This window comes from Ictalurus furcatus, chromosome 16, assembly GCF_023375685.1.
Source record: "Ictalurus furcatus strain D&B chromosome 16, Billie_1.0, whole genome shotgun sequence".
NCBI classification, from domain to species: domain Eukaryota; kingdom Metazoa; phylum Chordata; class Actinopteri; order Siluriformes; family Ictaluridae; genus Ictalurus; species Ictalurus furcatus.
The window spans coordinates 23,955,052-23,973,716 of NC_071270.1; the positions used below are offsets into that span (position 1 = coordinate 23,955,052).

The following is an 18,665-nucleotide window of genomic DNA, read 5'->3' on the forward strand; positions in this document are numbered from 1 at the left end:
ACACCCAGAATTATTTTTCAGAAAAAATACATTTTAAACGTCAACACTTATTTTATTTTTTTTTGTCTCAGTGTGCATTTGTATCACCTTACAAAGTGTGTAACATGAAGTTAATTGAATATATATATATATATATAATATATATATATAAAATCAATATGAGTCGTGTGTTTTTGATTGACAGGTATCGGAGTGGACCTGGTGTGTATGGGAGAGCAGCCGCTTCATGCCGTCCCGCTCTTTAAGGTTTGTAGTTAATCACGAGGTTAAACACATCCTAGAATTTGTGAACGTGAGAAAATAGGGATATTTTTATTCTGAGATGTGGTTACACAAAACTAAACATTTAAAAAAACCCCAAAAAACTGTATTGTTAGTTCGTTTAAATCCAACACCACAGTGTAATATAACAGCGTGCTGACTTTCCACAGTTACACAACCGAACCGTGCCGGGTGACTCCAGACTGGACGACTACAATCTGCCTCACTGGATCAATCACAGGTGAGAGTGCAGACGGGAAGCTTCCTGTACATAAAGGCTATTTTAAGGGATTAAAGAGCCAAACATATCCTCTCCCTAGCGACAGAGGAATACAAATTCAATACGTCAAATCGGAATAGTGTTGCTGAGAAACTGCCTCGCGCCCTGTTTGGTGACCTCGACTGTCAGGACAGATTTTGGTCTTGTGGGGATGAGTTGCTGGGATAAGATGCATGCTGAAATGAGATGCGGGGATGAGATGCGGGATAAGATGGTAAAAAAAATCCAACATGGCCGTAGCGAACATCATGGTATACATTGGCAGGACCCAAAGATTCAAAGGAAAGTGGGTGTCTCATTATTATAGCATTTTGTTGTCGAGTTATTGCAAATGTGTGTACAGTTTTGCCTGCTGCTGGAGCTGAAGCGTGGGGCTGAATCTTGTGGTGTACACCATAATTGTAGGTCATTGAGATTGTCCTCCATCGCTGTGACAAATTTCATATGCACGTGAAGTGTTCTGAGGCCTGCCATAGACCCCCATGTGGAAGTATTATAATAATAATAATAATCATCATCTCTAAGGATATTTAATATATAAAGCACTGTAGAAGGCACATCTATTTGTCTGCACTGCTCTGTGAACATGTCCTTTATATAAAGTCCTATAGTAATGCCTATATTAATACATTTCACAGCTTCTACACGTCGAAGAGTCAAGGCTTGTGCAGCTCATTCACTCCCAGAATTAAACTTGCCGGTCAGAAGGTGAGTGATCACTTCTCATTATGTACATGTAAATTACATGGTTTTGGTTATTTCTGTCATTGTGGTGCTGGATGATTATGGCTAATAGGGTGTAAGGTGATGTCTCTCTTAAGGTTTTGGGGAAAACTGTTGTGAATGTGATGACATTTAATAATCAAAAACATTATCGGGCACTAGGGGGCGCTGTTAAGTCAAAAAACGCTTTATATTATAAATATGCTCTAATATTTATTTCTTTATTTATAGTATATATGTTTATATATTTATCTAGTTAGTTCATCTTTAAAATTGAGTCAATTGTATCAGTGAAGACTTTTTTTTTTTTAAACTAAACTAAGAATTTTTAGCTGCTTAAATTCAGTATCAGTGATGATTTTAATAGTTTAAAAAAAAATCAAGAAGAATTTCATTGCCAAGGTTAATATATTTATGAATCGATTGAGGCACATACTGAAATATTGTCACACTTTTAAAAACAATAAATAAGTAAATAAATAAATAAAACGCTCTGGTGGCGTTTGTTGTTGTTTTTTCCCCCCCTGCGTTAATGCTGTTTAATCTCACTCCAGAGAAGCATAAATCCACACAAATCCATTTTTATATTTTTCTGAAAACATTCTGTAATTTTCTTTCTATTCTGCTTTTATTTCCAAGCTCCATGTTGAGAAATCAAAGAGCAGCAAAGAGCACTGTAAGTTCAGAAGTCTGTTTATTTGAAACGTTTCCTTCATCATATGAACCATTTCATTTCCACTGATTTTATTTATTTATTTATTTATTTATTTATTTATTTTTAGCGCTTGGGGCTCCTAAGGACTCGCAGAACAGTCTTCCCATCCAGGTGGACTACGATGCTCATGATGCTCAGGTCTTCAGACTTCCTGGACCTGCGAGAGCACAGAGGGGCAGCAACTTCCGGTAGTGTTAAAAAATTCAGTAACGACCCCATACAGTCATTATAATACACTCAGTAACTATGGTTTATAACAAATCCTCCCCCCCCCAAATATGCTATTATTATTATTATTATTATTATTATTATTATTATTGTGCTCTCTCAGGTCAGGCAGAGAGAAGGAGGTGAGCATTAGGAGGAGCTGGTGCTTGGCGGAGGTGAGTGGAGGACACTACGGGGGCTGCTCTCCTCCTTCCCGTCCTGTAGGAGGCACAGATGAGCAACGCAGCCTTGCGTCCGATGACAGCCTGGGCCACATCTCAAACATCCTGCTGATCCCTCGCCAGCCGCCTCAGTACGAAGTCAGCAGCTCGCTCGGCTACACCAGCTGTGCCAGAGGTACGGGCAAGCAAACCACGCCCACTCCACACAACTCCATCATCTTCATTTAGTGTTTCTCATCCGGTGTTGAAGTTTGTACAACCCACGTATCACAGCAGCATTTGCTAAACCGACAACATTAAACGCGATCATATATTTTTTTTCTTCATTCTGATGTTTGATGTGAACGCTAACTGTAGTTCTTGACCTGTATCTGCATGATCTTATGCATGGTGCTGCTGCCACATGATTGGCTGATTAGATAACCGCATGGATGTGCAGGTGTACAGGTGTTCCTAATAAAATGGACAGTGAGGATAGATGGATGGATGGATAAACAGGTGGAAAGATATGTGGATGTGTGTGTGTGTGTGTGTCAGAGTTGCTGGAGAAGCTGGTGGAGTCTCAGCGGGACTCGAGCGCTCCGGGCCGCTTCACCGTGGGCAGTGCCGAGTCGACGCTGCACATCCGCCCGGGCGGTTACACGCCCCAGAGAGCTCTCATCAACCCATTCGCCCCCTCACGCATGCCCATGAAGCTCACTTCCAACCGCCGCCGCTGGATGCACACCTTCCCCGTGGGTGGGTGAAGCACAAACATACACAGACCTGCATAGACATTCACAACACCAACTGCTCCAGCACTAAGGAATAAATCTATGTTAATACCATAGCTGTGAAAATTTAACACGTTCAGCCGGTCTCTCTGTGTTCCAGGTCCCTCTGGCGAAGCCATCCAGATCCACCACCAGACTAGGCAGAACATGGCCGAACTGCAGGGCAGTGAGCAGCGTGACCCCGCCCACACTTCTGCTGAGCTGCTGGAACTGGCCTATCATGAAGCAATGGGCAGGTTAGGCACGCCCACTACAGCGTACAACATACAGCATTAAAACATCAAACGTATGGTTTCTCCTCCATAAGGCTATAGTATACCTGTAGTATAGTGCATGTGTGTATAAATACTTGTGTGTGTGTGTGTGTGTAGGCGATCAGGACTCCCTAATACTGCAGACAGTGGGCTGTACATCAGTGGGGGAACTGATGATTTTTCTGGTAGTCCAGCCAGCAGCAATAGCACAGGTACCATACACCTACATCACACGGGTGCTCTGCACCTCCTAAAGTGAACGTCTGTAAATTAGCCGTTGACGTTATTGCAGGTACACCAGTCAACCGCGGCTCTTTCGACGAGTGCTCCAGCGGTCCGGATCCAAGTGAGTCTGACACACAGACACTGAAACACGAGCGTGACATCACGTGACGTCATCCGTGCGCAACGCTCCACATGCGTTTTGTAAATTCATGCACGTGTTCTAATATTTTCATTAACCTTATTTTGTCTGCTTATTTTTTATAGCAAAAAAAAAAAGTGTCGATATTTAAAGATAAAAATAAAAAATCAGACAAAGCGGAGGCCGAAAAATATTGAAGTGGAATGTGTTGGGTTTTTTTTTTTCACAACCCGTTTTGGGACGCACGGGCATCGATTCGATGCTTGAACAGCCGAGTGCAAAAGTTTGCGTCCCCCCGTGGTTTCCCAGAGTTTATACGTAGTGTTAACATTTAACGATAACGTACGGTAAATCTTATCGTCTGGAAAATATAGTAGCTGTTTTCGAAAAAAATGTACAGAGCAGATGGTGGTCATGTGATCTGCGGAGTCTGATTACAGCTGGGATGAAGCAGCCTCTTGGTTGTTTTTCGGGGGGGGTGTTTGGTCCAGGGAACTCCTTTTCTGTTTTGGTTTGTTTTTGTCCAGAAGATTTCAGATGAACTTTGGGTGCTGTTTGAGGGTGAAAGTGTGATGAATCAGTTCATCCACGCTCAGATTATGGATGTGTCCTAAATAGTGACTTTCTAAAAAACGTATTTATTTATTTATTTATAAGTCTGTCGTCTAGTTGACGTGCATTATGGGAATTCCTTGGCTATCAAAAAACGAGTTAAGGGAACATCGTGAGCATCGACGCGCCCTGGTTTTTACAGTTCTTTGTGCAGTATTATTTACTTATTTCTTTTACGGACCGCCCTTAAAATGGCCGACTCCCTGATCGGTGCTGTGACTACTGAACCATGGGGCTGATTGAGACGCGCCCCGTCTTAATACCTGCGTGAATATGATGGTAACACGGTCTTATATTCTAGCGTTTAGGATGTATTTTAAACCGTGTGAAAAGAACACTACTCGGACGTGAATCACAGCACTCGGGACACATCCTCGATCTGCTTCCGCTGCCGTCCGGTTTCCCACTTTATCCTTCTTTCAGGATCTGGTCTGATCTCTTTTTTTTTTGGTGGGGGGGGATGGATTTTCAACTTTCAACTTCATCTTTTTTATTGTTAATCATGAATTAATCACCACGCTGAGCTCACCGAGTGATTCACTGTACGCATGTACTGCATGGACAGTTTTGGGCTTCCTTGTTCAATTATATGTGTGTGTGTGTGTGTGTGTGTGTGTGTGTGTGTGTGTGTGTGTAATTTATCGTATTTTCCAGACTGTACCAGGTAAATCTTTTTATCGTAATTTGAACGTGCTTAGTGTCTCAGAGTAGGTGTGTGACTCCAGCAGTTATAGTGTTAATAAATATACACAACCCCAATTCCAAAAAAGTTGGGACGCTGTGTGAAATGTAAATAAAAACAGAACGAAAGGATTTGCAAATCTCATAAAAGCAGATAGATAGATAGATACTTTATTGATCCCCAAGGGGAAATTCAAGATATACTTATTCACAGTAGAAAAAAAAAATGGTACTTTTTACTTCTAAAAGACGCCGCCTCTCTAAGATACTCTTTTTAGACCTGTTCCCAATTAACCTCCGGCTCTTTCTTTTTATGAACACTTACATTTCCAGCCTTTCGTCGCTCCCGTCCCAACTTTTTTGAGACGTGTTGCGGCCATGGAGTTTAAAATTCCCTTATTTCTCCCTTAAAACGGTACGTTTCCCCGGTTTAAACATTTGATATGTTTTCTGTGTGCTGTTGTGAATAACATGCGAGTTTATGAGATTTGCAAATCATCGCGTCCTGTTGTTATTGACATTTCACACGGCGTCCCAACTTTTTTGAAATCGGGGTTGTAGTTGACATTTTTACACTTGATGCATTTTACAACTTGAAGATCTAACCCTTAAACATATTACCTTTATCCACAAATCAACACACACACACACACACACACACACACACACACACACACACACTGCTTATCTCTAGCCAGGCTTGTGTGTCACATGCTCCAGAGCGATGTACACTCTGGAAAATTCCGGAGGTATTTTGTAATCCACGCTGTGTGTTTGTGTGAGTAATTGACCGACTTTCCCTCTAATCCCACAGTGCATGATTATTAACTGAGCACGTTATAGACTGCACCAGCATCATCAGACACGATGAAGAGCACCAGAGTAACACACTGTCTCCTTTTTCTCTTCCCTCCCTCCCTCCCTCTGTTTCTCTCTCTCTCTCTCTCTCTCTCTCGCTCTCTCTCTCTCTCGTGTTATTGTGTGTCTCATTCGACCTGTTTTTCCATCTCTCTTTCTTTTGTCTTTTCTCTCTGTCTTCTCGTTGGGCGCTTTGTATGAATTCTTTTTCTTTTCTTTCTTAAAAAAAAATTGCTCCATTCGGGGGGTGTGTGTGTACGTATGTTTGTGTGTGTGTGTGTGTGTACGTATGTTTGTGTGTGTGTGTGTGTGTACGTATGTTTGTGTGTGTGTGTGTGTGTGTGTACGTATGTTTGTGTGTGTGTGTGTACGTTTGTGTGTGTGTGTACGTTTGTGTGTGTGTGTGTGTACGTATGTTTGTGTGTGTGTGTGTACGTATGTTTGTGTGTGTGTGTACGTATGTTTGTGTGTGTGTGTACGTATGTTTGTGTGTGTGTACGTATGTTTGTGTGTGTGTGTACATATGTTTGTGTGTGTGTACGTATGTTTGTGTGTGTATGTGTGTACGTATGTTTGTGTGTGTGTGTGTACGTATGTTTGTGTGTGTACGTATGTTTGTGTGTGTGTACGTATGTTTGTGTGTGTACGTATGTTTGTGTGTGTGTGTGTATACGTGTGTATGTGTGTACATATGTTTGTGTGTGTGTACGTATGTTTGTGTGTATGTGTATATGTGTGTGTGTATACGTGTATGTGTGTGTTGTGTGTGTATACGTGTGTGTGTGTGTGTGTGTGTTTCTACACTGGGGCACCCTTTTCGTGTGTGTGTGTGTTACGTGTGTGTGTGTGTGTTTGTGTGTATGTGTGTACATATGTTTGTGTGTGTGTACGTATGTTTGTGTGTATGTGTATATGTGTGTGTGTATACGTGTATGTGTGTGTATGCATGTGTGTGTATACGTGTACGTGTGTGTTGTGTGTGTGTGTGTGTGTGTTTCTACACTGGTACACCCTTTTCTTGTGTGTGTGTGTTACGTGTGTCTGTATGTGTGTGTGTGTGTGTGTGTGTGTATATATATGTGTGTGTATGTTTCTACACTGGGGCACCCTTTTCGTGTGTGTGTGTGTGTGTGTGTGCATGTGTATTGGTGTGTGTTTCTACACTGGGGCACCCTGTTCGTGTGTGTGTGTGTGTGTGTGTGTGTGTGTGTGTGTGTGCTCCTGAAGCCCTGCAGCTCTCTGCCCCTCCTACAGTGCCTGCGTTCTGCTGTACAGTCGGCGTGGACTGGAAGTCTCTGACCACGCCGGCGTGTCTCCCTCTCACCACCGACTATTTCCCAGAGCGCCAGTCGCTGCAGAACGACTACACGGAGGGCTGCTATGACCTGCTGCCACACACTGACCTGGACCGGTACACACACCCACACACACACACACACACACACACACTGCGGAAGTAAGGGCCTTCTTGGCCACTTTCCCGTCCTATTAGTCCAGTTAGCGTTCCTGACTGAACTGCCGCTGGTTATTTTCCTGTAGCAGCACGTCCCGAAGTGTAGTATTATTTCTCTGAAGCAAACATTTCCCGAGGATTTCTCACAGAGATAAATAATCATGACTTGTGTGCACGCCTCAGGCGTGATGACGAGGCCCCCGTGATGAGCGCACCACGTGTGTTTGAGGAGTTTATCTGCCAGAGGCTGATGCAGGGCTATCAGATCATCGTCCAGCCCAACAGCAGGAAAGCTCCGCCTACCGTGGCTCCGCCCCTCAGCAGCAGCCCTCTCTACTCCAGGGGTAAATAAAGTGCTGATGGAGGGTCAGAGCTCTCTACAGATTACACATCATGTATTCTCCTTCCTGTCTGGCTCCATCTCCATCTCTCTCTCTCTCTCTCTCTCTCTCTCTCTCTCTCTCTCTCTCTCTCAGTAGCTATGTCAGTGGCCATAATATTGTGGTTATAACCAAACTGCGTGCTTCTTGTCCTTGCCTCGTCTCACACTGTGTTGTGTATTTGTCCTGTGCCGCTCTGTTGTTAAGTGTTGCACCATGGTCCTGGAGAAATGACGCTTCGTTCTGATCAATAACAGGTCTGGTGTCTCGGAGGAAGGCCGAGGAGGAGGAGAGTCTGTACTGGCTCAGTATGGGGCGAACTTTCCACAAAGTCTGTCTAAAAGACAAAATCATCACCGTTACACGCTACCTGCCCAAGTCAGTTTCACACACACACACACACACACACAATGCACACATACAATAAACACACACACAATACACACACACAATATACAATAAACACACACAATACACAAAACACACACAATGCACACATACAATAAACACACACACAATACACACACACAATATACAATAAACACACACAATATACAATAAACACACACAATACACAATAAACACACACACAATACACACAACACACACAATGCATACATACAATAAACACACACAATATACAATAAACACACACACAATACACAATAAACACACACACGATACACAACACGCACACACAATAAACACACAATACACAATAAACACACAATACACAATAAACACACAATACACACACACAATACACAATAAACACACAATACACAATAAACACACAATACACACACACAATACACAATAAACACACAATACACACACACAATAAACACACAATACACAAAACATACACAATACACACACAATAAACACACACACAATACACCATAAACACACACACACAATACACACACCCACAATACACAATAAACACACAAAACACACACAATAAACACACACACAATACACAAAACATACACAATAAACACACACAATACACAATAAACACACACACACACAATACACCATAAACACACACACACAATACACAATACACACACAATAAACACACACAATACACAAAACACACACAATAAATACACAATACACAAAACATACACAACACACACACACAATACACAATAAACACACACACAATACACCATAAACACACACACACACAATACACACACAATAAACACACACAATACACAAAACACACACAATAAATACACAATACACAAAACATACACAACACACACACACAATAAACACACAATACACAATAAACACACACACACAATACACCATAAACACACACACACACAATACACAATACACACACAATAAACACACACAATACACAAAACACACACAATAAACACACACAACACACACACACCACACACAATAAACACAAACACACACTCACACACACTTAATACATATTGGTCTGATATTAATTGGTATCACTGCTAAAACAAGTGTAAGCACTGGTTTAGTTATACTACGCTGGTGCCTTTGGTGTGTGTGTATTGTGTGTATTGTGTGTATCGTGTGTGTATCGTGTGTGTTTGTGTTGTAGGTATCCGTACGAGTCCACCCAGATTCAGTACAGCTACAGTTTGTGCCCCCCTCATGCCGACGGCCATTTTGTGCCGTGCTGGGTGGAGTTCGGTCACGAGCGACTGGAGGAGTACAAGTGGAACTACCTGGACCAGTACATCTGCTCCGCCGGCTCCGAGGACTTCAGGTGCACTCTCACAAACCATCTTCTGTCTTTTCTACGCCGTACTACAGGTGGTGCTGGCATTCACCGCTCGTTCCTCTCCACAGTCTTATCGACTCGCTAAAGTTCTGGCGCACCCGCTTCCTGTTGCTCCCAGCGGGCGGGGCCAGGCGTGTGGCGGACGGCGAGGGCCACTGGGACGTGTACGGGGAGGGACCAGGGGCAGCGGCAGGCTCTGGAGACTGGGCTCTGCTCGATGGCTTCATACGCTTTCTGGAGGGGCTGAACAGAATCCGGAGACGACATCGATCCGACCGGATCATCCGGGTGAGTAGACAAGAACACGGAGGTGGGTTGCCAGACAGAGAGGCCACGCCTCTTTCGCAGAGGCCACGCCTCTCTCTGCGAATGACAGCACAGTACCCACACCTCCTTTACAGACATGGAGGCAGTTTAGTAGAACTTTTCGTTACTCCCGTCATCGCTACTGTGTTGACAGAAAGGCGCGGCCATGAAGGGTCTTCAGGTGACGTCACCGCTCTCTCCTTACACCACAGAGCCTCTAGCACCTCCGCTGGTTAAGAAAGGCGCTTCGGCTCTCACTACACTGCTCGAGCTGGATCAGACTCACAAGTAAGTCCTACTCCGTCCTCATACCACGTTGCCATGGTAATAGCATCACGTCTACTGTAGCTCCTATCTCGTGTCGTCGCATGCAAGAAAGTGGAACTGCATGAACGTAAACCGTGATGTGACTGCACCTGAATTACGTTACACAAACATTAGGATGTTCCTGATTAGCCTAATTAGCTATCGATCGCACTGATAGAGAAATACTGAGAAATAATATAGAAATTCAAGCTTTCTACCCGTGTGTGTGTGTGTGTGTGTGTGTGTGTGAGAGAGAGAGAGATTTGTAGCTTTGCACACTAAAGACAGGATTTGATTTTGGTGAGTAGCTAAATGAAAAACTCTCTGAGCGCACCTTTAACGCAGAGCGGGGTGACATAGGGCGATTTTATCTCATTTTCCATTCTTAATTAAAAATGCATCTCTGTAATATTCATTAGGGTAATGTTGGGGTAAAACACACACATGCTCGTGCACACACACACACTCTCTTTCTCTTTCTCTCCGTAGGACTCTGGAGGATCAGCAGGCTGCCTCTCAGCATGCGGTGGTTAAAACAAACACGTCATTCAATGATGCTGCTGCTGTCATTGCCATGGCAACTACCTATGTTGACAGCCCTAGAAAGGTGACAGATTGCTTTAAATGGGGAGAGAGACACACGCGCGCGTGCGTGTGTGTGTGTGTGTGTGCGCGCGCGTGCGTGTGCATGCGTGTGTGTGTGTGTGTGTGTGTGTGTGTGTGTGTGTGTGTGCGCTTGCTTATCTGCTCTATCCTGGTACATCTCCTGTATGTACAGTATTTGTTTATAGGGGGCCAAGCACCAAGTGAGTGCAAAGTCCTTTGTTTGTTTGTTTGTTTGTTTGTTTGTTTGTTTTGTTCCTTTTCTATATTTCTTCTTTTTCTTCTTCTTGGTTACTGCCTTACCATCATTTAAAATGATGCTATGTCTATTTTGTAAACTTTATACATATTCGTTATTAATGAAATTCGTCATGGCAACCACAAATGACATTTTTATTTCTGGAAAACTCAGTGCATTGCTTTATAATTACTTTTTATTTTTTATTTCTAAAAAATATTTTCATCTCCTATACTTGTGTTTTTTTTTTTGTTGTTGTTGTTGTTTTGTTTCTTTTTAAAATTCATCTTCATACGGTTGCACCTCGCAAGAGTGCTTGGACCCCGGTCATTGCTGCATGTAGCTTGGCTCCTTTTGTATTCTTTGTAATCATCTTACGATGATTTTTTTTTTGGGGGGGGGTCTTTTTTTTTTCCCTAAATCATTTTACACGTTGTTGATTCCAGTTATAATTTTGTCTGTGTGTGTGGTGATTTTTATTTTTTTTTTTGCTTTGCCTATCATTTCTTTTCCGACCTTAAACAGCAGGAAGTCCGAACTGCACAGTTTACATCCTGCTAATTAGCTAAACCAGGCGTATTAGACCAGGCAAAACTGAAGCAGCATGTAACCCATAAAACCTAATGACTAGTGTGGTCATTTCTGTAAAAGTGCAGCGCTGTTGAATTTTCACTTCCGATTGGACAGCTGTTGATTCTCCCTAAACATCAGCACCGCTGTAATTCAGCCATACGCAGGAAGCAGGAGTATAAAGTAAGTGTAGTAACGAGTTTAACGTAACAAACGATTGCTAGAATTGGAATTTGTGTGAATGTTAATCAAGTTAGTGGACCGTAACTAACTGTTGTAGAAATAATTTTCCAGCGCAACATCTGGGACGGTACTGCAGCCGTAAATCGCCGGTTTCTAATAATGCGTTTAAAGTAAGGAGTCTCCAGTGTCAGTGCTTTGGAAAAAGTCAGTAAGCACTTTCTGAGTCTCTCAGTAACACGACAGGCTGCATTTATTTATTTATTTATTTATTTATTTTGTATTGGTTTATTTCCAAATAAAGAAAGAGAGGCTGGTGAGGGACGTTGCTATAGGAACAGTGACCCTGCACCGTGAAGGCCCACAGCTCTTATGAAGCGCTGTAATTATTTATGTGATGATAGATTTTTCCCGGGAATGTCAGTGGAATATCGTGTAAATTATTAATGATATTTAAAGCACAATTTGGTCAAAAAAATAAAATAAACGCAGTAACATTTTCTGTGAATGAGTTCATAACGTTATTATGCATCAATGAGGCATTTTAAGTTTTTTCATAACTATTATATATTTTATGTTTATAATGCACTTATTAATTGGTATGAGTGCTGTATAAGCAACGTTTATAACCCTGGCAGTCACTAAGAAGTGTTTTTATTTCTCACAATTACTATTGTAATTACGACACCATGCATTAAGAGCCAGGGGGGTGTAAACTTTTGAACGGGATGATCGGTGTAAACTGTTTATTATTTTGTCTTCTGGGAAACGAAATGGAAAAAAAAAAAAAAGATCTTTATACAAAATAATAGTAATTTACACCGATCATCCTGTGCAAAAGTTTACACCCCCCTGGCTCTTAATGCATGGTGTCTTAATTACAACCCCCGGGGCTGTTTATCGTGTTGCTTTCTTGCACGTCAGTGAATGTTTTCTTTTAATTTAAGGTTGTTATTGGAGGTTTTTTTGTTTTTTTTTCATTTGCTAGAATTTTTTATTATTTGTTCACTCGTTTATTATTATAAGAAAGAAAGAAAGGAAAAAAAAAACACCTAAAATGTGGGGTTGGGTTTCTGTAGGATTAGTGATATAATGGCTTATGAATGCTACTTATAATGCGTCATGTTGACCATTCATAGTGCGTGAAGTGTAATGCGTTTTCATAAATAATTACAACATGTACAATGCCTTATGAATGCATTATAACAGGATTATGAATGTGTTCATGGTTCACCGAAATGTAGATCAATTAGACACTAAACATAATTGAGGGTTTATAACGGGTTTATCGTAGCTATGGCGCGGAAGTGGAAATTTGTGTCCTTTTATATTTTTGCGTTAATTAATGACACTTTTATGAGGAATTAGCTAGCTGTAAAATGATCACGTACACAGTTGTATCGATTTACGAATGTGGAATTGAAACTGTGCGGTGCTGAAGTCCTGCAGGCTTCCTGCTGAACGATCACATTCAACTTCCTGGGTTCTTCTGTCTCTCTCTCTCTCTCTCTCTCTCTCTCTGTGGCTTTGTCTTGTTTTTCTCCTGTATGCTGACAGGACGCTGCGTTCATGTTGGATTTTATTCGTAGCCCTCGCTCCTCCTACCTGTCTCACTCTCAGGTCAGTAACGTCCTCGGGCTCTTGTTTCCTCCGTGCACAAAACAGGCCTGACCAGTCTGTCGTTCGTGTTTGTCTTTTATGCTTGTGTGCTTCCGAACAGCTTTTCAGATATAAAGAAGAATCAACATCAAGAGTTTTAGTAAGGGCTTAACCGACTAACACTCTATGTTGGATATTAAAAATAGACCTTAGGGCTTAACCGGGCTTTTTATTTTAACAAAAGGTCAAAAGGTTAAACAATAAAGACAGTTTTTCACAGCCTTCTTTGCTCGTATTTACCGGGGGTGCCAATATTAGTGGAGGGCACTGTATAAATGTTCAGTAACCAACTGTATGAAAAACACTTTTATGTCTACAATGTTTACATAAATAAACTATTTCTTATATATATATATATATATATATATATGAGAGAGAGAGAGATTCGTTGCATGTAAGCAGATTTAATGGCGTCTGTATAATTTTCAATATTGAACTAGGTAGTATTTATTCAAATACGGCTGTGTTTAATTCTTTGGTCGCTTCCTGAAGATTCCTGCCGAGCCTCCTGCAGCCAATCCTGCCGATTCTGGGTCAATAGAGAAAGGAGGGAACCTATCAAATGACAGGATGGTGGTGGGCGGAGCTACAGAGACTACTTCAGGACCTGAACCAGGGTAAATACAGGTTTCTAATATATAGATTAAAAATGTTATTTATTTATTTAATAAAGTTTGTGTTTGTAACATGATTACACACGACAGAGTCGGTAGACACCTGAGAACACTGTTGCTAGGCAACTGGGAAATATGAATTCCAAGCGTAAGGTAGCTAAGGACTGCTGATGTAGTAGCGTGCGCTTTTTTTAAGGATACGAGACGAAACAATCACCGCTACGCGGTGTAATTGCGCTCGACTTTGTACCGTCACGGAAAGAAGCGCTCTCTTTGACACGATGCTGATGATGACGTTCTTCTGACGATGTTCCTCTCCTCTCAGGGCTCAGCAGGGTAACCTGTCCTCCTCCTCCACCATGCTGGAGATTCTGGAGGCCATCAAACACCCGAAGTAAGAGTCCTGACACCACCAGGACGTTTTCTATTAACATTACTGCTTACATTGCGTTAAATATACTCCGTGTGTGTGTGTGTGTGTGTGTGTGCGCGCAGTACGGGCGTCCAGTTGCTGCCTGAGCAGAAATGTTTGACCCCTAACTGCTTCATCAGTGCTGAGGTGGTGCACTGGCTGATGAACACCGTGGAGAACGTGGCCACGCAGGGCATCGCTGTGGAGATCATGCAGGTACACACGAACAAGTCCCACGCGTGATTTAAGTGCACTTGGGGGTGTGCTGGTGTAGGAAACTAATCATCAGCAGGGTGGTGTGATGTTACTGTCATTTGTATAATACAGAATGACACATCGTTATGTTTTTAATCCGTCTGTGGTTCAATTGAATAGTGTAGAATGTCCAAGTTGTGTGGTTGTGTTTTTTTTTATTTATTATTATTAAATGGCTTAATTGGTAACAGGAAGTAAGTGTGAACACAGTGTGCTACTGTCTCTGCTTGTGTTTGTGTAGAAAATGCTAGACGAAGGCCTGATCGCTCACGCGTCCGGCGAGGCCATGCGCACGTTCGTCTACGGCTTCTACTTCTACAGAATCGTCGACAAGGAGAACGAGAAGGGTGAGAGTCACGTCAGGCTCACGTGACTAAAACCTTTATGAAAAGTTCTTTGGCTTTCAATAGCTGACAGCAGCAGTTTTCTACCAAAGATGTCCCCCAAAGTTCTACATACTAACCTTTTTAACGACGCTCGTAACTCCTGTCCTGAACCCGCAGCTCCGTGCAGCAGCGCTGTGTCTACGGTGGCGCTCGACGACTTTGCGCTGTTCCAGAGGAAGTGGTTCGAGGTGGCGTTCGTGCTGGAGGAACGTCGCCCGTGTGATCTTCCCGCCTTCCTGCTGCCGTGGCTGCCCAGCCGACCCGCCTCGTACGCCAGCCGACACAGCTCGTTCAGCCGCAGCTTCGGGGGACGCAGCCAAGCCGCCGCCCTGCTAGGTACACGTTACCTCGTATGTGGCCCCGCCCACTACCGGATACGGCTCTCGGCTACGTATTGGCAACATGAATGAGCACGCCCACTTAAATTCTGATCAAGTTAGCTAGTTAAGCCTATTTGCATGTTAACTCTATTAGCTGAGGAGCACGGCGGGGTTTTTCTGTTTTTGGAACTTTCATTTTAGTCATGTTTTTGTCATCCACCCAATAATATGTCCATCTCTCTCTCTCTCTTTCTCTCCCTCTCTCCCTCCCTCTCTCACTCCCTCCATCACTTACCACACTCCCCTTCTCTCCTTCTCTGTGACCCTCTGTGTATCTTTTCCTCCCTCCCTCTCTCTCTCCCTCTCTCTCTCTCTCTCTCTCACCACACTCCGTTTTCCCCCCTCTCTCCTTCTTGCTATCTTTGTGACCCTCTGTGTGTCTTTTCCTCTCTCTCTCTCTCTCTCTCTCTCTCTCTCTCTCTCTCTCTCTTTCTCTCTCTCTCTCTCTCTCAGCCGCTACAGTACCGGAGCAGAAGACGGTCACTCTGGACGTGGACGTGAACAACCGCAGCGATCGTACCGAATGGTGTAGCTGCTATTACCATGGCAACTTCTCGCCCAACACGGCCTTCGAGATCAAGCTGCACTGGATGGCCGTGACGGCGGCGGTGCTCTTCGAGATGGTCAGTGATCGGACCAGTACAGAAAGAATCCCCATATCTCAGATGAATGACGTTAGCTGTAATTAACATACAGTCGCCTCTGCCTATTGGAACGGCAAGGCCGACTCAGTCGTTTGTGCTGTTCACAAGACATTTGGGTTTGAGAGAAAAACAACACTTCATATTCGGTTGCATATCCATTATTTTCAATAACTGCATCAAACCTTAGACTAAGGTTTGTTGGTTTCATCTTTTGGGATGCTTTTCCAGGCGTTTACCGCAGCTTCATGCACTTGTTGTTTGTTTCGGGGGGTGTCTCCCTTCAGTGTCCTCTTCAGGAGGTGAAATTCTGCTCAGTTGGGTTAAAGTTTGGTGATTGACTTGTCCAGTCTAAAACTTTCCACTTCCCCCCCCCCCGATGAAGTCCTTTGTTGAGATGGCGGTGTGTTTTGGATCGTTGTCTTGCTGTACGATGAAGTTCCTCCCAATGAATCTGGATGCATATCTCTGTAAATTGGCAGACAAAATCTTCCTGTAAACTTCTGAATTCATTCTTCTGCTACCATCATGAGTTCCATCATCAATAAAGATGAATGAGAATGTTCCAGAAGCAGCCATGCAACCCCAAGCCATGACACTACCTCTATAGATGAACTTGTATGTTTTGGATCATGAGCGGATCCTTTCTTTCCCCACACGTTGGTAGAAGTTCTTCTTGGTTCCACTTTTGTGGCTCGTCACTGTATTTCTTTGCAAATTCCAATCGGTCTTTCCGATTCTTACTGCTGATGAGTGGTTTGCGTCGTGTGGTATGGCTTCTATCTTTCTGCTCTCAAACTCTTCCTGTGATACCTTCATCCCTGCCCGGTGGAGGTTGCTGGTGAGGTCACGGACTGTTTGTTTTGTGTTTTCTTGTTTTCTTCACAGCTCTCACAACGTTTCTGTCATCAGCTGCTGTTGTTTTGCTCGGTCGACCCGTTCTGGTGTCTGTTCCTCAGTATCCCAGCGGTTTCTTTCTTTTTCAGGACATTCCAATGTGTTCTATTAGCTACGGCCAATGCTTACTCAATGCCTCTGATTTGATTTTTCCCTCTTTTCATGGTTTCCAAATGGTTTGCTTTTCTCCCATAGACAGCTCTCTGGTCTAAATGTTTGTTTATCCTTTTTAACAAGAAATGCAGTCTTCACAGGTGAAACTGAAGACTAAAACCAAGAATCAGATGGTCAGAGCTATTTATTGTTTCAACATGACACACCAGGGTAACCAGAAACACCAGTCAGTCACATGTTCTAAAACTTTTTTGCTCTTTTTGCTACATATAAATAGCAGGAAATAAAAGTTGAAACTCTTGTCATATTGATGTTTTGTTCTCAAACCCAAATATCTTTAGTCTACTGCAAAAACAATGGAATTGGCCTCGCCGTTCCAGTAGTTTCGGATGGGACTGAAACCCTCCAGTTCGGTATCATGAACATTTGAAATATTTTACACTGTTAAAGTGGCTTCTTCTTTAATCGTGTACGGTAACTAGCAGACTGCATTTTAACTTTCTAGACTGTCCTTTCTAAAGTGGGTTAAGGGCTATTAAATGTGTGCGATGGTGTCGTGTCAGGTGCAAGGCTGGCACAGGAAGGCGGCGTCCTGCGGTTTCCTGCTGGTACCAGTGCTGGAGGTGCCGTTCGCTTTGCCCTCGTATCTGTACGGAGACCCGCTGCGCGCTCAGCTCTTCATCCCCCTCAACATCCAGTGCCTTCTCAAAGACGCGAACGACAACCTGTTCGACGGTGAGAGCACGCAAACTTACACGGATGATCCAAAATGTAACCGTATAGTTCTTGTCTGGAGTTTCGCAGTGGAGCCGTAGCTCCGTCTTAAAACCGGATCGCTCTCTTCGTCAGCGTAAAGTTCGAGACCGACTCGGGAACTTACGCGCTCATGCTGTTATTTTATGAAGCTGATAATATACTTTTATCGTATACCGAAACTGTATACCGTTCCATTTTAAACGGCGTGGGGTGTACAAACTTTTGCACTCGATCGTAGCGTGTTTTGGCCTTGTTGTGCGAGAGATGATTTGATGACCCTGATGTCACTGTCTCGGTCAGGGTTCGAACCAGAGACGTATTGGGACCGGATGCAGCTCTTCCAGGAGGCCATTCTTTACAGGTAAACCGAGAACGTGTTTAAAGCGCCGAGGTGATTCATTTCCTGTAGCAGTGAAACGACTTCGGCTTTCTCCGTTTATCAGGTTTGGCTTTGTCCAGGATAAATTTTCTGCCTCGGCTTACAGCTTCCCTGCTGAAAACAAGCCGCAGTACATCCACGTCACAGGTAAAATACCTTTTATGGTTATGTTTAAAATAAAGCTTGACGTGTTTAATGTGTAAAAATATATATATATATATATATAATATGTATGTGTGCGTGTGTATATGTATGTATGTTTTGGGCAAACAAAACATGCGAATGAACAGCACATTGGAGCTCTTACGGTTCCAGTTTGCCAGCTAATGGATTTATTATCAAGAACGTTTGGGGAACTGTGGAAACTTCTTCCTTTAAACGCAATCAGAGGACGTTTCACTTTCCTACCTGGTCTCTCATGTTGTATATTATATTTTGTATAC

The 18,665-nt window shown here is 43.0% G+C and overlaps 1 protein-coding gene across 6 annotated transcripts in view; it reads left to right on the plus strand.

Annotated features, from left to right (window-relative positions):
- The window catches only part of depdc5 (DEP domain containing 5, GATOR1 subcomplex subunit), a 31,886-nt gene that overhangs the window by 11,107 nt on the left and 2,114 nt on the right, over positions 1-18,665 (plus strand). For 3 of the 6 annotated variants that reach the window (XM_053644739.1, XM_053644740.1, XM_053644741.1), the window contains exons 16-42: positions 185-246; positions 432-502; positions 1,180-1,249; positions 1,904-1,940; positions 2,047-2,167; positions 2,311-2,543; positions 2,906-3,106; positions 3,242-3,377; positions 3,513-3,607; positions 3,688-3,741; positions 7,138-7,321; positions 7,547-7,707; positions 8,001-8,121; positions 9,344-9,511; positions 9,595-9,814; positions 9,987-10,120; positions 10,628-10,745; positions 13,287-13,349; positions 13,881-14,005; positions 14,328-14,396; positions 14,498-14,630; positions 14,911-15,016; positions 15,173-15,391; positions 15,889-16,058; positions 17,651-17,822; positions 18,144-18,204; positions 18,287-18,369. In XM_053644739.1, coding sequence (XP_053500714.1) covers positions 185-246; positions 432-502; positions 1,180-1,249; positions 1,904-1,940; positions 2,047-2,167; positions 2,311-2,543; positions 2,906-3,106; positions 3,242-3,377; positions 3,513-3,607; positions 3,688-3,741; positions 7,138-7,321; positions 7,547-7,707; positions 8,001-8,121; positions 9,344-9,511; positions 9,595-9,814; positions 9,987-10,120; positions 10,628-10,745; positions 13,287-13,349; positions 13,881-14,005; positions 14,328-14,396; positions 14,498-14,630; positions 14,911-15,016; positions 15,173-15,391; positions 15,889-16,058; positions 17,651-17,822; positions 18,144-18,204; positions 18,287-18,369 — 3,387 coding nt within the window. The remainder of the gene's footprint in view (positions 1-184; positions 247-431; positions 503-1,179; positions 1,250-1,903; positions 1,941-2,046; positions 2,168-2,310; positions 2,544-2,905; positions 3,107-3,241; positions 3,378-3,512; positions 3,608-3,687; positions 3,742-7,137; positions 7,322-7,546; positions 7,708-8,000; positions 8,122-9,343; positions 9,512-9,594; positions 9,815-9,986; positions 10,121-10,627; positions 10,746-13,286; positions 13,350-13,880; positions 14,006-14,327; positions 14,397-14,497; positions 14,631-14,910; positions 15,017-15,172; positions 15,392-15,888; positions 16,059-17,650; positions 17,823-18,143; positions 18,205-18,286; positions 18,370-18,665) is intronic. The other 3 variants (XM_053644742.1, XM_053644743.1, XM_053644744.1) reach the window with 3 other exon arrangements.